Consider the following 16,044-nt stretch of genomic DNA (forward strand, 5'->3'; position numbering starts at 1 on the left):
TGCCCCTCTGTCCCCAGGTGATACAGCTGTGCCACTGCCTCCTCTCGTGCTGGGGATCCTCCCACTGGTCTCCCATCCCTGGTAGGAAATGGAGTCAAAGGTCTCCGAAGGCGGCCTGAACGTCACCCTCACCATCCGGCTGCTGATGCATGGCAAGGTAAAGGTTCCTGGCAGGGCTACACCCCTCTCCCTTTCCTGCTTGGTTATATTCATGTCTTGCAACATCATTTATTCTGTGGTGTTTTCTTTTTTTTTTTTTTTTTTTTTTTTTTTTTTTTTTTTTTGGTAGGAAGTCGGAAGCATCATTGGGAAGGTAAGCACATATTTTAGATTCATTAAATAAGGTTAAGGAATGTGATGCAAACCAGCTTAAATTCTTGCCTTGTTGGCCACAGGGCACCATTTAGCTCATGCAGAAAGCTTCACAAGGTGCATCTGCCCCACGATTAAGTCCTGGCTATTTGTGGTGGTGAAGATTTGCAACATTAACACCTTATTCTTTATTATTCTTTATTCTTTATGCTCGCACCTTAGTTTATCCATCAATTTTTCAGGCCTGGAAGGAGTCACAGTCGCAGCCATTTTGTATCTCATGACGTTAGAGTTCTCCATAGATACTAGAGCATAAACTATCCTTCACAACCACTCTAAAGGGCCGTCTTTTTGATCGTCTAGACTGTCGATGAGCTTTTCCCTGAGGTTTTCCTCCCAACAGGAAATCTAGAAAGGGAGGAGTAAGGTACAGTTATGCTATTTTGTCTGTGTCAGTCCTTACAGACGTGGGAGCAGGGGTGAGTTTGGATCATCAGCTCTTCAGTTCACCCATCACGTAGGTGTCAGGGCCAGGTGTCACGGAGCTCCCCGAAGTTTTGGCCAGGTGCTGCAGTGTGTTAGAGAGATGCATATTTGGAAAGGTTGTTTTGTCTTGAGTTTTTACAATGGCCTGCGTTTCTGCTTCTTATTTCAGAAAGGAGAGACTGTGAAGAAGATGCGTGAAGAGGTGAGCAACTCTGATCCATGAAGTGATTTGGAACAGAGGGATGAGGAGTGGGAAGGGCTGGCACCTCTCCTCCCAGCAGCACACGCAGCATGACCAGAGCTGTCCCAATGGCTCACTGCCCTGTGAGATATTGTGTTTACTGGGAATTTTCCAGAGACAAGAGCTTTCTACTTCTGAAACAGTGAAATAAGATTGCTCTTGAGATGAGCATGGTCTTTGTATGTTTAGCTGCCAAAGAGCTACTAGATCACTAAGCAGAGCTCTTCACACACAGTGATGCCACAGGCCACTCTTGCCTTGAAAGCACAGGTTCACATTGCAGAAAACTATCCAAGTCAGGCCTTGGAAATCCTTTCTGGGGGCTCAAAGCTGGAAGTACCGTGGAGCAAGGGTGGGAGTTTTTAAGATTAGATGAGATGTCTTCATGTGGTGACCAGGGAACAATTTGCAGTGTGCTCCCAGGGCACTCTGAGTTTCTGCTCTTGGGTGCTGAGGATCCAGCTCAGGAAAAGGATTGTGCTGGAGGCCGCATCCAGTCGCTTGCCTGGCTGTGGCTGCTCCAGGAATGCCCTTCTCTTTGCAGAGTGGGGCGAGAATCAACATCTCAGAGGGAAACTGCCCTGAGCGGATTGTGACCATCACTGGCCCCACCGATGCCATCTTCAAGGCTTTTGCCATGATTGCCTACAAATTTGAGGAGGTGAGAAATGCGAACCCTTTCCCTCGAGAGGGTGGAGTGTGAGGGTTTGCATGCAGCCCTCGTAGCTCACTGTTGGGTCCAGCAATATATCTGGATGCCTTCAACCCATGCGTGTGTGGTTGGGCTCACTCACCCTGTACACAGCCTCGGCACAAAGCCTTCCCAGTTGCTCCAGACATCTCTCTGTGAGCAAGAACTGAGCCCAGCCTAGGTCTGGAAGATGCAACCCCTCCTTGCTGGCTCTGGGCATTTGGGTTGGGGTTGCGTGGCTGACATCTGGGTTGAGGAACAAGGGCTGATGTGTTGTCCTCTTTCTTCCCCAGGACATAACCAACTCAATGAGCAACAGCACTGCCACCAGTAAACCTCCAGTGACGCTGCGACTGGTTGTACCAGCTAGCCAGTGTGGCTCTCTGATTGGCAAGGGAGGCTCCAAGATCAAGGAAATCAGGGAGGTAAATCACACTTAGTTACTGCGGGCAACTCCAGCTCCTCAGAGCTGATCTGCGTCCTTGGAATGGGGGATGCTCATGAGCTGGCATCGTGCGTCAAGGCAATTCCCAGGACGGTCTCTGCTGATGCAGGAGCGGTGTCACGTGTTTTGTCCCATGGGACTTGCCATGTCCTCACTAGGATGGGGCTGCAGCTCTCTGGGGGCACGTGGCACTGGAGCTGAAGCTGGGTGAAGGGATGAGGGCTTCTGCACTGAGATTCCTCCTCCTCTCTCTTTCTGTCTCCAGTCCACAGGTGCTCAGGTTCAAGTGGCAGGGGACATGCTGCCCAACTCCACAGAGCGGGCGGTGACAATCTCGGGGACACCCGACGCAATTATCCAGTGTGTCAAACAGATCTGTGTGGTGATGCTGGAGGTACAGTCTGTAACAAAGGGGGTAAAGTATATAGGACAAAACCTGCCCGGCATCACAACAGCACTGAGAGCTGTGGATCATGTCCTTGTCACTGTTCACCACGCGTTAGTGGACCACTCTCATTTCCTGGTACCTTCGTGTGAAGCCCACCCAAGTGTGTGTTCCCCTCACTGTGTTTGTGTTATTTCTAGTTTGCCAAACTGGAAACCGGTTGGGTGCCTGAAAGGAGAAGGTTTGTGTCACAACACCAGGAGGTTTCAGGACAGGAGTGCTGGGAGGAGGCAGCCAGTGCATCTGCTGTGCTGGGACAGCTGAGAGGGTGCCAAGGGAAGGGAGTGGTGGGCATGAATCCAAGCCCAAGCTCTAGTGAGGCGGAGGAGGAGAGGTGGTGAGGAAGGTGGGTGCAGGGCAGGAGCCATGGCATGCATGAACGTGTGGCAAGGGTACAGTTTTATAGGATAAATTTTTCACAAAGTCCTCTGCTTTGGAGCAATGCTGCCATGCCAACAGCTCATTGCTGGAGCTGTCTGCAACCACGTGCCTCACCTCCATGCTTACTATCTTGGAGAAGCTCAAGAAGGAAACCATTGCTGTCACGACACAGTGACATCCCTGCTCCTGGTGCCTCCCAGAGCCAAAGGCACAGACACACTGCTCTGCTGGGTGGCCTTAATGCCACTGTTTCTTTACGGCAGGGAGAAACGTTTCAGAATTGCATAACAGTTGAGGTTGGCAGGATCTTTGGGTGCATCTGGCCCACCCACTGCTCCAGCAGGGACACCCAGAGCAGGGTGTCCAGCACCTTGTCCAGGAGGCTTCTGGTGGTCACCAAGGAAGAGACCCCACAGCCTCGAAGTACTTGTGTCAGGGCTCAGTGTCACCTGCACAGCTCAGAAGTGCTGCCTGATAGTCAGAAGGAGCTTCCTGTGCTCCAGTTTGTGTCCAGTGCCTCTTGTTTTGGCGCTGGGATGTTTGCTGCTGCAAGAGCTCCAGAAGAGGATGCCAAGATGTGGTTGAGATGAAGCAACATCATCCATAAGCAACTTCAGTTTGCCAGCAGAATGGCTAGAGAGGAAAGGCCGTGAACCTTGATGCCAACCACTGCTGGTGCTCACACAGACACGCTGTGCTGTTAGAGGAGCATGTATTTAGCCATGCAGTGGCTCCAGGTCATGCTCTGTGCTGTGGCAGAGGTGGGATCGAGGTGATGTTCACTGTGTGTTATAAATCTTGGGTGATTGCTGTTCTCACTGACTAAAACACAGGGTTGATATTCCTCTTTATTGCTTAGCAGTGGGAAAGAGGAAAAAAAAAACAACAAACACATTAATTTTCTTGCAGTCATAGATCTGGAAAGTCCCCTAGCTTTAACAGTTTACAGAGCTGCTCCTTGTAGCTTTTATGTCTTCGGTTATCTTGCCACAGAAATTCTCTCTCATCCCCTCCAAGATCTGTAATGTGATGAAAGAAAAAGCAGGTTTGTGGTTATACATGCAGTGCTTTGATCACACGGCTTTCCTAGAGACTTGTGCTAAGCAAGGAGATTTGAATATGCCACGTGGCTACAGACAGACATGTAGAAGAATGTAGAGGAAAATGGTGGAATTTCCTACAAGATAATGTAATTTATGTTGGCTATCCTTACATATTAGCAGCAACTGAACCATTTCACCTCTGGCAGACTCAGAAGGCTTTCATCTGAAATCTCTCACGATCCAAAGGAATCTCCCAAATCTCAGCTGCTCTGCTGCTGGCACCTGCCTGGCTGCTCCAACAGACAGCTTCCACTGTGCAGCTTGGGGGTGAGATCTACAGAAATGCTCACCTTACTGTCTGAGAGGGCTTGACAAGCCTTGTGCAAATGGAGCTGCCTCCAACGCCCAGCACCGTGGCCAAAGCAGTGGATGAAGCATGGGAGGCCTCAGTGACAGCAGCAGCACTTTGCCTGGGTGCTGAGAAACCAAGCCAAGCCTCAGAGGTGCCACTGTGCCCATGGTGAAGATATGATGCAAGGAGAGCTGCTGTGTGAGGATGCTCATATGGGCTTGGCAACACAGACGCATCACGTTCCTCCCCAGCTCCTTGTGCCTTGAAGGCCTCTACGGAGCATCCTGAGAAGGATCTTGCAGCCCAACATCAGCCTTGTCTAGGGGACAGAATGTGTGTAGAGCAGAGCCAAGGTGGGGAAGCTTGACAGGTGTTCCAAGGTGCTGTGCATTGGCAGGGGAACTCCTGAGGGTGTCCTCCTTGTCCACTAAATGCCCATTTCCCCCATGTCTTCCTGTCCAGAGACGCTGTCTGCCCGGTGCGGGTGCTGCTGGCCGTGGCCCCGGAGGCTGTGCTCACCCTGCAGCACAGCACGGGTTGGAAGCCCGTGCTCCGTCGGGTGCTTTCTAATGCTCTTTTTGCTGCTGTTTCAGGAAAGCTGTTCTAATGTTCTCTCTCCCTTTCCTTGTCCCTTTTCCTAGTCCCCACCAAAAGGTGCCACCATTCCCTACCGCCCAAAGCCCGCCTCCACCCCTGTCATTTTTGCAGGTGGTCAGGTAAGAGCCGACCCGCTTGCAGCCTCCACTGCCAACCTCAGCCTTTTACTGCAGCACCAGCCGCTGCCCGTTAGTGCACTCAGGTTTCTTGCCTTCTGACTTGCATGGTGTCATCACATCCGTGTCGCGCCGCAGCAGCCAGACCAAAAGCTCCTTGCAGAACTGCTGGGGACAGGGGCAGGGATGGGGCAGCAGAGAGCATGGTGCCTACAGTGCCCTTAGGATGGAGCTGGGGACAGCACAGAGGCTGTTCTGTATTGGATGAGTCTATCTGTCTACTTAAAATGCTGATTTTGCTCATAGTCGCACCTCTAGGAGCCCTGGCTCAGAAATCAGCTTGATTTTTTATCAGTGTTTGCTGATAGCTGTGCGAGGGGCCATGCACGTGTGAATATTTCCTATTTTCTGGTATTACCAATCTAATTATAAGGAACTTTGCACGTTGCAAATTGGTATCAGGTGGGCCAGGCTCCTTTTAGCCTGATCAGGACTGGGCTGTTCCTCTGCTCCGTGGGGGGGTCAATCCCTGCCACCAGGAGGGAACTCCTGCTGCCGGAATAAGTCTCACCTGTATCCATGAGACAGCCTATGTCATGTTATGCCATGGTAAATCAGGCTAAATAAAGGCTTGCAGCAACTTCTGGCAGCTCTTAGAGGCGACAGCAGACTTCTGTGTGCAGAATAGCCATGTATGCAACACGTGCCTTAAGTCTACGTTGAAGCATGTGTTCCCAGTTGTGCCTCTCAGTTAAACTAATGAGCAGTTGGTTTCTGTAAAGCATGGCAGGAATGAGCATAAAGCCTGGAGAGCACCATCAGGTTGGCCCACAACCTGACGTGAATTACCTGGTGCCACTTCCTACACCTAGCTGTCTCTTGCTCTCCCACTCCATAACAAAATAGCAGAACAGCAAGCCCAAAGCACAGGCTATCAAGCAGTGTGCTGAGTTAGGATCTCGTGGTCATTGCCAGCATCAGGGCAAAGGTTTTGTGCAGCCTGAGCAACCATCCTGGAAAGGAGCTTTGGGTCCAGCTGCCTGGCGAGTAGTACTTCTCAAAAGGGAGAGTAAGGGGCAGCACGCTCCTGCTGCAGGGATGCTGCAGGATACAGTGGGCACCGTGGGCAGCAGAGCTCATCCCCACCTGCTGCAGTGAGCCTCTCAGCCCTGGCAGCTCCTCGTGGGCCAGGCTGGAGTGAGAGGCTCAGTCTGCATCCCTCCAGTTCACCTCCCTGCCTTTCATTTTGCTGCTTCCAATTAGCGTCTCAAATCAAAAGCCAAAGGCCGAATCAAGCTGCCGGGAAATGCCAGGCTCTCCCTGGCATTAAAGGCCTCATTATTTGTGAAGGATGCAGCACGTGTTCAGGAGGTGTTCCATTTTTTTTCTTTTTTTCCTGGCCATCTTTACTCTCCCTTTATCAAGTGCTATCCATCTCTGAGAGCGTTTCTTTCAGAATCATCTGAATAATGTGGAGAGATGCATCTTGCTAGCTGGTTGAATCCAAAACGTTGGGCACTCTGGTGGCTCTCAGCCCACAGTGGTGCTTATCTTCGGGTTATTTGCAAAAGAGGAGGGATTACTACAGGTGATGGTAATAACAGCAAACTGTCTAGCCAACATCTGCATGGGTTTGCCTGTTGTAAGCCCCGGGACGTGTGGCAGCAGCCTCGCTGCATGGCTGCAGCAGAGTGCTGAAATGGATGGGAGGTTTGGAGCGGGCTGGGAGCTGTGCACCCTAAAGGATGGCACGGCCTTGCCTGCATTAGGATGCACGTTTAGGCACAGAGGGTGGTGGTGATGCCATCATGCACCCCTTGCACAGAGCTCTGGCTGCTGAGCACCTTTGCACAGTGAAGCCCATTGCAGCCTTGCCTTCCTCTTCATACAGCCCTGGGGCGTTTGAAGAGCTGTGTTCTTCTTTAGGAAGAGCCAAAGGATCTCTCTAGCCTGGGAGGGGCTCCCTGCAGCCCCAAACCCAGCAAAGCCCAGGGCTGGCAGGGCTTCACCACCTTCTGCCTCCTCTAACAGCCTCTGTTTTTCCTTTGCAGGCCTACACAATTCAGGGACAATACGCCATTCCACACCCGGATGTGAGTTTTACTCTTGTTTTTCTTATACCCTGTTATGTCACCTGCATGCTACTGTTAGATGACGGAATATTAATATTAGACAATAATATTAATAGCATATTCTCAAAGTAACTGGCCACGTGTAGTCTCTGTAATACCTCAGTAGCCTTTTAACCTGTGAACACACACTTTATTAATTCTGAGGACTTGGCCTGATGCTAAATTGTGCTATCCCTTCATGATGAGACCAACCAGATCACACATTTTGTGCCTCAAAATGATCAAAATGAGCAAAGGAAGGGGAAAAAAAGGAACTTATCTTCTATTTCCCCCTTATCCCAGAGCATCGGTCATCTGATGGCTTGCGGAGATGTCTGGGTGGGATGGGAGCAGCAAGAGCTTTGTCAGAGCCTGGTTTCCTATTTGAAGCAGGGCCGTGTCTCTTCCATGGGATCCTCATCCAGGTGATGAGGGATGGGAATGTGTTTTGCTCGTGCTGAAATCCCCCCTGCTCCTGGCTTATTCTGATACACAACCAAGGGCGGACATGGGACCTGCACTGCGTATGCTGGGGGACGCATAGGGAAGGGATGGTTTTATAAGACGCTGCTCTTGTGGCGCAGCTCTGTTGGTTTGATGTGGCTCGGGGCTTCTCCTGCCCATTGGGCGAGTTGGATGTTGAGTCATTGCTATACTTCTTCTCCAGGCCAGCAGGCACTGTGAGTGCATGCTGCCCACGGCCCCACCGGGGACAGCCTGGTCGTGTGCTTGTTCTGCAGGCTGGGCTGTGTCTGTAGGAGCAGTGACTTCCCCTGCTCGCAGCAGAGGAGCACGGATATCACTCAGTTTTCATGGTTTGGCTGTCTATGTGGTGCCAGGATGTGCGTACTTTGAAGAGCTCGCTGTAATGCTGATCAGAAATGTTCTGAATCGTGTGCCTTTCACTTCAGCTCCCCAGAGCAGAAGAGAAACACGGCTGCGTGTTGCAGTGGGTAGATCGCCATGTTCTTGTCCCAGTTTTCCTTTGCAAACCGTGGAAGCAAGTCGTGTTTTCCTTCTTACTATTCCCCTCTGTTTGACAGGAATAAAATGCAGCATAGCAAACACAGTGCTTTGGAAGTACTTAAGCTTTCATCAGCACTGGCAAAACACTGTCTGATCCTTGCTGCTGTGCTCTGCCCAGCTCCATGCAGATTTGCTGAGACCTGGAAAAAAAGCCATGCGTGCGAGAGCTGTGCTTGCCAACTCCCCTCCTGCAGCCCTCTTGTGAGGATCTGTCATTTTAAATACTGCTCCATAAAGAAACCCATGCTGAAGATAGTTTGGGGGCATTGCCCTCATTCTTGCAACACAGGTCGCTGTGTTTAGCAGACCCTTCCTGCAGACCCGTGACAGCGTTTCAAACACCAAAGCTGAATTGCAAGCTCCTGCCCTGGTTTTTCTCCCTCTGGCAAAACCTACACAGACCCATGGGAGCTTCATCTCCTGGAGGGCTTCAGCATTGCCTGGGGTTGCTAAGAACCATCATCGGGACTATTTCTGATTGTTTGGAGAACACCATCGTTCCTCAGTTAAGCAGCAGTGAGCGTGATGGAGTGTGGGTGGTGATGGAGATCCCCTCCTGCTCCCCACTGAAGCCGACCCGTCCACCTCCATCCCCCTTCATTTTGTTTGGTTTTAATTTGGAACAGTGACACAGAGCACAAAATGTATTCCCAACAAAATTCTCGCTTCCTGACGGGGCTCCAAAAGGTCCCCATCACAACAAGGGGTGCGAGGCTCTGAACTACTGCTGGCCACGGCTGAAGCCCCTGTGCTGCCACGGGGTCATGCTCACAGTGCCCATGTTCCAGGTGGCATTAGGAGCCACACGGGCTGACCATCTCATGGAGACATTTCCTTCCCAGTGCTGTGGAGGTGGTCACAACCAGAGGGGCCACGCATCAGCAGGTGCCCTTCTGCTGGCAGCCAGCAGTGAGCAGCATGCTGCAGACTTGGCAGGGGCTGGAGGTGCTTTGCACAAGGCCATGCTGTTGCCTTAGCAGCTCATCACACACACAGGGGCTGTGTGCTCGTGACAAAAAGCCAGGACATCTATCTGATGGGCTGAGGATGGGCTTCTAGCTAGTATTGTACTTCAGACCCTGGCCAAGCAGTTCTGCAAAAGATTTGGGCTTTATTGCATCTTACCCAGGCCAAGTCCTTCTGTTAATGCTGGTTTCGCCATGTCTCAACATGGCTTCCAATTTTTTGTTAGTTTTTTTTTTGTTAGTTTTTTTTTTGTTTTGGTTTAGGTTTCTTTTGGTTTGTTTTCTTTCTCCGTTATAATTTCGTTCTTGCTTTCTGGTGTGACTTATTGTACTCTATGACAATAACCTTCTTAGCTCTAATGTCCCTCCTACCCCTCAGCAGTTGACCAAGCTCCACCAGTTGGCTATGCAGCAAACCCCCTTTACTCCCCTTGGACAGACCACCCCCGCTTTCCCTGGTACGTACCCACACGCCCTTTCTAGATATCCTTCTCTTCTTACCTGTAGAGTTTCTCTCTCTTTCAAAAATCACTGTATCTAACAGAAACAAATAGGAGAAGTGAAGCTGAGGTTGCAGCACCCACGGGGAGAGGCTAGCAGGGAGGTCAGGTAGAAATCTGGGGGATGTGGCAGCGGATAAGCATGCATGTCCGCTCTGCTCCCAGCCTTGCTGGCTTTCTGAGCAGAAGGATGAGCTCCAGCACCACCCTTCCCAGCCAGCATCCCCTGCCATGCACCCATTGCAGTGGGCAGGATGTCCCTGCATCCTGCAGCACCAGTGAGAGATGCTGCCCTGCGGGATGCGGCTGGGGCAGCAGTGGGGAGAGCAATGGGAAGGTGCTGTGGTGCCGGGTGCCGGTGTGGCTCACCAGCCTGGGCTGCAAAAATGCTGCTAAAGGCTTCACAGAGAGCTAGGAAGCAGATATAGAGCACAGGGGATGGCAATGCTGAAAGCTCAGTGGTCGAGATGCTGGATGGAAATGCCTTTTCTGTCCGTATGTTCATCATATTTTGAGCTTCCTAGATGAAGTGACATTGCTTATCTCCTCGAAGGCAAAAGCATTAAATCTGTTTCTTCTTTGCTCTTCAGGAGAAAAGCTGCCCTTACATTCCTCCGAAGAAGCTCAAAATCTGATGGGCCAATCATCAGGTAAAACACAAAGCTACAGGGAAATCAGTAGGCGGCTGCTGAAATATATTTCTGAAGTAGGACTGTGCCACTGTTGTGCTCCTGGATAAATTGTCTTGTTTGTGGAGAAGAGAGCATGTTTCCTGGTGGGCAGTATCGTGCCCTCCATCCCCTCTGTGCAGCATGTCCTAAGAGAAGTACCTGCAGTTTGTTACCTGTTTTTGATGTTTGTGTGTAATGGCCATCTATTTAATGGAAAGACACCAGTGTCACCACCGTGATTCTTCTGTTTAATTTTGCACAAGCTTCATCTAGAAAGCATAGAAAAATACTTGTGGGATTAGCAATAACATGAAATTTTAGCTGTCTCTCGAGTCACTCAGGGATAGCTGCGTTTTTAACGGACCCTGAAGAGCCAAATCACAGCCATCTTGGAGAAATTTCCATTTCAGATGTCCCTGGCGTTTGCAAGGCCATGCGCTGAATGTGCTTTCATACCCCGCTGTTGCTCAGGGAAATCACCCCGAGACCTCCCGGACTTGGGGCACGCTTCCTGCCTGCCTTGAAAGCATCTGGGAACATCACCCAAACACAGACCATGGAAAGAGACCCAACCAGGTGGTAGCAAAAATAAATGTCGTAATATTGCTCCACGAATCCTTGTCCTCCACACACCCTTCTTTGCCCTTTGCCGTTGCCTGTGGCGCTGATCCTGCCCTAGCCAAGCCTTAGGGGCGGCCCATTCCTGGAGATGCTCAAGACCAAGCTGGATGGGCCTTTTGGCAGCCTGCTCTATGGGAGGATGTTGGACTCCTCAACCAGGAGACAGGAGTTGGGCTCAGTTATCCTTGTGGGTCCCTTCCGACTCGTGATATTCTGTGGTTTTGTGATTCTATGAAACAAGATGTCCCTGACCATGGCAAGGGTTTGGAGCTGGGTGGGCTTTAAGGTCCCTTCCAACCCAGCCTACAATTCTCTGATTCTGTGTCTCCTTGTGTTGCATCCATGGTGACTGCATGTGTGTATCAGAGGGGAAGGAGCCTGTGTGCCAAAATAAGTAATCTCCAGGCTGTAACAACAGCTGTCATGACGCAGAGGGTGATGCAATGCCCCAAAACCCATCTGGGAGAGAATGTGGAAGGCTGGGATGGCATGTGGGAAGAGAAGCACATGCATGAAGGGCATTTAGCATCTGTGGACCCGTCCGCCCTGCTCCTGCTCTCAGTGGTCCAAGGGACGTGGCCGTGGCTCTTCATGGACACCTTGCTGTGACGGTGCCATGCCCAGACAGGTGTGGGTTCAACACTGAGGCTACTGCTGCCAGGCAGACAGATGGGAGCCCTTCTTCTGTGGCACAGAGGGAAGTGCAGACCAGCAAAACGCAGTCATGGCTCACAGTAGGTGCTCAATGCTCTCAAGGCAGTGACGCATTGCCATGCAGATGCCCCTCTGGTTTTCGTGACCAGGGCTTCAGTGCTGCTGCTGCGTTGTGTCACAGCAGTGTGGCAGTGCCAGTCTTCTGCTGCTCTTTTTCTCCAACCCCCTTAATCCTGCTCTTTGCTGTGATGCAGGCCTTGCAGCCTTTTGGACTCTTGTGCACTGTGTTAAAAGCCTTCCCTGGTTGTTTATATGTTGCATAGATGACTGCAACTCCCTACTAGCTACCAGCCAGCTTCTGTCCCGTGGATTAGTATGTCCCTACACCAGCAATGAGGTGATTGACCTGTGAGAAATGCAGGCTCCCACCTGGCTGCAAGACCTATGCAGCTGCACACACAGGTTGCTCTCCTGGCTCCCTTTGCTACTGCAAAGGTGAGCATCTGTCCTGTCTCAAGAGAAGCTGGGAGGGAGCACTGTGCTGTGCTCACTCCTTGCTGCAGGCAGCACGTTTCCATGTAGTTTTGCAGGGAAGCAGGCTCTCCATCTATGTGCTGTTTGCCTTTCCCTGATAGGGTCCATCGGCCTTGATTCCAGGCAGCGTTTACATCTGCAATTCAGCACTTTGTCTGCTGAGCTGCTTTCCTAAGCGAGCTGAGCTCAGGGAGGGCTGGAGGGCACATGGACAGCCCTCCTTCAGGGCTTGGTTTTTCTGTTGCTGTGCAGAGAAGCATTGCATGGGAAGGGGCTTATCCCACCTATGAGGGCTCCTCTGCAGTGATACTGCAGCCCTGTGCTATGCACGCCTTCTTGGAGCCAGTCCTACTGTGGGACAAAGGGTCAAGTGGCACAGGAGAAGGTGGCACCCCGCTCAGATGAGGCAGGTAGAACCGTCTTCCTCCTCCTTGTACCGGAGTGTGTGATCCCCTGCCTCTCCCAGCCCCTGAGCAGGACGCAGCCTTTGCAATGTCGACTGCTGCGGGGAAGTACTGGCGACCCGCTGCACTGCTGCTGCGAGCTGTAACCATTTTCCCTTGCATATGCCCAGGTCTGGATGCCAGTCCCCCGGCCAGTACTCATGAACTCACCATTCCCAATGATGTAAGTACCGTGGCGCTTCCTCCACCTGTGTGTGTGTGTGTATGTTCACATATATATATGTATATATATACATATATATGTAAATTGCAGATGTACAGCCTTGTTACATGCGTTTAGAGATGCCCCTTCACTGTCTTCACTCATACCTTGTGCACAGCTCCGCAGTCTGGTTGTCTGGGGTCATGGAGCACCTCCTGGGCTCTCCTCTGTTGGTAGCTTTCCTAGGGAGAACCCTCCTCCGTGCTCCGTTTTTCCTTCCCAAGTGAACTTAGTGCTCACGAAAAAGGCCCAGCTGACAGCATGGGGAAGGGCAGGGAGCTCTCAAGCCCCAGTGTAATTATTAATATACCGCTGGCAGATCTGAGAAGTTTCAGACCTGTTCTTCTGAAAGACGGGTGCGTTGTGTTTGGGTACTGGCAGCAGTCAGTGTTCGGGTCTTACAGGTGGAGGCACTGTGGTGAAGTGGTTATTGTGCTCAGATGTCAGTCAGAAGGAGGCTGGAGTTGCGGTGATCCCAGAGAGATGCAAAGAGGCTGCTTGGGATGCTCAGATGGGAGGAGGTGAGATGGAGAGTCCAGGCAGGCAGCACCTGGACCCGTGGTCTCGCTTGCTTCTGGACTAGTTGCCATGGAATGAAAACCAGCTTGTGCTCAGTGGAAAGTGGAGAAATGATGTCGTGATTTGGTCCCCATCACCATCACCTACCAGTCCATCATTCTCAGAGGTTTCTGGATGGGGTCTGGAGGCTGTTTGCTTTTCTTCTTCCTGTTTAACAGGCTTTTGTCATCCTAGTGAGGAAGCCTGGGGGAGCCCAGCGCTGGCAGTATTGGTAGTATTGGGTGACCCCTGAAAAGGGGCCTTTCCTTCCTTTTAGCACATGGAGCAACCTGCCACGGGACGCAGGACCACTGGGAGCACTTGCTAAAAGCCTGGCTAACATCAGAGCTGTGGGGTGTTGGTGTTACAGCCTGCATCTCCTTCCCATCTGCTGGAAGTGCCTTCTGTTGCTTTGATGGCTCTGAAATTCCTGCTGTTACCTTCCCTGGAAAAAGAGAACAGTCTTGTCTGTCTCAGAGCGAAGCACCCACTGGCAGGTTTGGGCAGTGCAGAGCAGACCACGGTTGCGCTGCAGAGAAAGGAGAGTTTGAGGGAATCTTGGGATGAAATCCAGCTTGTCACTCCCATGACTGTCAGAAGCTTGAACACTGTGCAAGAGAAGCTTAGATTCTGCTGGAAGTCTCTCTGAAGGTCTGGCTGGAGGTCTGGCTCTGCACGGTCCTCCAGCAGGTTCACAGCTGCACGTATGCCTGTTTGCTGAAGCACCTCGAGGCTCTCTGAGCTATTTCTGAAGACCTGGATGGGTGGCTGTTGGGCTGAATATCACACAGCAGCCCTGGAAACAGCAGATCTTTCCAGTTCTGTGATGGGTGCGTGTTCAGATCCCTTAGCCTTCGCTCTAGGCAGTGATGAGAACGACATGGCTGGAGATAGCTCTTGCTTTGGGGAGCTAAGAACCCGTCACCGTGGGCTGACAATGAAGCTTTCTTTAGGACTTGCAGAAGGAAATCTTTTGGAACAGCATGGTGCACGACAGCATCATCACTCAGGAAAACTGCAGGTCATTTCTGTGCTCTTCCTAACCCTCTTCTTTGCTGGAAGCTCTGAGTCCTTGGTGAGAGAGCTGCAGTGAAGTCATCCACCCAGAACATCTGACAGCAGGACCAGCAAGCCTTTGGAGCAGTGATTGTCTCCCTTTGTACAGCCAGTGACAAAAGTCCAGCAGCTGATGAGAACATCCCACAGATTTCCTGGGTATAACCGTGGAAGGGCATTCAAATGCTGATGGCCAGACGGGATGGGTTGGATATCAGGAGAAGGTTCTTCACTGGAGGGTGATAAGGCATGGAACAGGCTCCCCAGAGAAGTGATCATGATACCGAACTTGCGGGACTTCAAGAAGCATCTGAACAACGCTCTCAGACATATGGTCCGATTTCTGGGTGGTGCTGTGTGGAGTCAGGAGTTGGACTCAATGATCCTTGTAAGTCCCTTCCAACTCAGGAAGTTCTGTGATTCAGTGACGCTCAGCAACACCTCGTGCCTGTGTTGGAAAAGCTGCACGCCTTCATGTGCCTTACCCAGCTATGGTGGTGCCTGAGGGACCCCTGGTTTGGTGCACAAATACTTGAGAGCGAGGATGAAGACACCCTCAGGGACCACTGGGAAAATTCACGCTTCTTTATGGCTCTAAGGAAAACTAATTAATTTTGAAAGAGCATGGAAGACATTTTCCAATAGAATTCTTCTGTCCTGCAGCATCTTTCTAGGGCAGTGAGGGAGATGCCAAGAGTGCAGAGGTCAGGATGAGTGAGCGATGCTAGCAGCGAGTGGCTGGGGGACGGCTGGGGCCGGGCTGATCCTAAGAGCTCTGTGCCCATGTTCAGGTTGGGTCTCCTCGTTTCGTGAGCACTGAGGTCACGGTGTCTCCAGGCAGGGCAAGGAAGGTTCCGGCCGCGCGGTCGTGCTCGCGTCCTCAAGCTGCGCTTCTTCACGCCATCCCCCCGCGCTTTCTTTCTAGCTAATAGGCTGCATAATCGGACGCCAAGGGACCAAAATCAATGAAATTCGGCAGATGTCTGGAGCACAGATCAAAATCGCCAACGCTACGGAAGGGTCATCGGAGCGCCAAATCACCATCACAGGAACCCCCGCCAACATCAGCCTCGCTCAGTACCTCATCAACGCCAGGTGAGACCCGGTGGCGGGACGGCTGCCACCCTCACTCCAGGAGGGTTTTGCTCACAGCAGGGCAAAATCGCCGTCTTCCCCTGCCGAGGAGGTAGCGCTGGGGCAGGGCACGGAGACGGATCTGGTCTGGTGGCGGGAAGGCGTATTTTGGGACCTTGCTGTGAAACCAGCCCTCTCTCGCTACCTCCTCGGAGCCTCTCCCACGCGCTTCCAGGCCTCCACCAATGCTTTCCTCCATCGAATGAAGTCAACCAAGCAGTCGAATAAACAGCAGACATGGGAATGGCCTGATCGCTTCCTTTCCATCTCCCGGCAGTGCAGCATGGCAGGGCCGGGGATGCTGCAAGTTGGGCTGTGCGCGGGGCTGCCGGCCACGGAGCCATCGGGGCAGCTGGGTGGGCCAGGTGGGCAAGTGGCCCATGAGCAGGGGGGCATCTGGCTGGCTTCGTGCTGTCTCTCAAGGCCATCCATCCGTCTG

General features: G+C 51.8%; 1 protein-coding gene across 11 annotated transcripts in view; it reads left to right on the forward strand.

Moving 5' to 3' along the window:
- PCBP3 (poly(rC) binding protein 3) overlaps positions 1–16,044 on the forward strand; it is a 46,621-nt gene that overhangs the window by 23,619 nt on the left and 6,958 nt on the right. For 4 of the 11 annotated variants that reach the window (XM_042874648.1, XM_042874649.1, XM_042874652.1 and 1 more), the window contains 12 exons: positions 18–157; positions 290–313; positions 968–1,000; positions 1,584–1,700; positions 2,024–2,155; positions 2,441–2,569; positions 5,038–5,112; positions 7,161–7,202; positions 9,591–9,669; positions 10,302–10,361; positions 12,766–12,818; positions 15,397–15,566. In XM_042874648.1, the coding sequence (XP_042730582.1) occupies positions 89–157; positions 290–313; positions 968–1,000; positions 1,584–1,700; positions 2,024–2,155; positions 2,441–2,569; positions 5,038–5,112; positions 7,161–7,202; positions 9,591–9,669; positions 10,302–10,361; positions 12,766–12,818; positions 15,397–15,566 (983 nt within the window). In that variant the 5' untranslated portion in view covers positions 18–88. Of the gene's footprint in view, positions 1–17; positions 158–289; positions 314–967; positions 1,001–1,583; positions 1,701–2,023; positions 2,156–2,440; positions 2,570–5,037; positions 5,113–7,160; positions 7,203–9,590; positions 9,670–10,301; positions 10,362–12,765; positions 12,819–15,396; positions 15,567–16,044 lie in introns of those variants that run through there. The other 7 variants (XM_042874651.1, XM_042874653.1, XM_042874654.1 and 4 more) reach the window with 5 other exon arrangements.

This window comes from Lagopus leucura, unplaced genomic scaffold, assembly GCF_019238085.1.
Source record: "Lagopus leucura isolate 7727_CA_CO unplaced genomic scaffold, USGS_WTPT01 Super-Scaffold_100012, whole genome shotgun sequence".
Classification (NCBI taxonomy): Eukaryota; Metazoa; Chordata; class Aves; order Galliformes; family Phasianidae; genus Lagopus; species Lagopus leucura.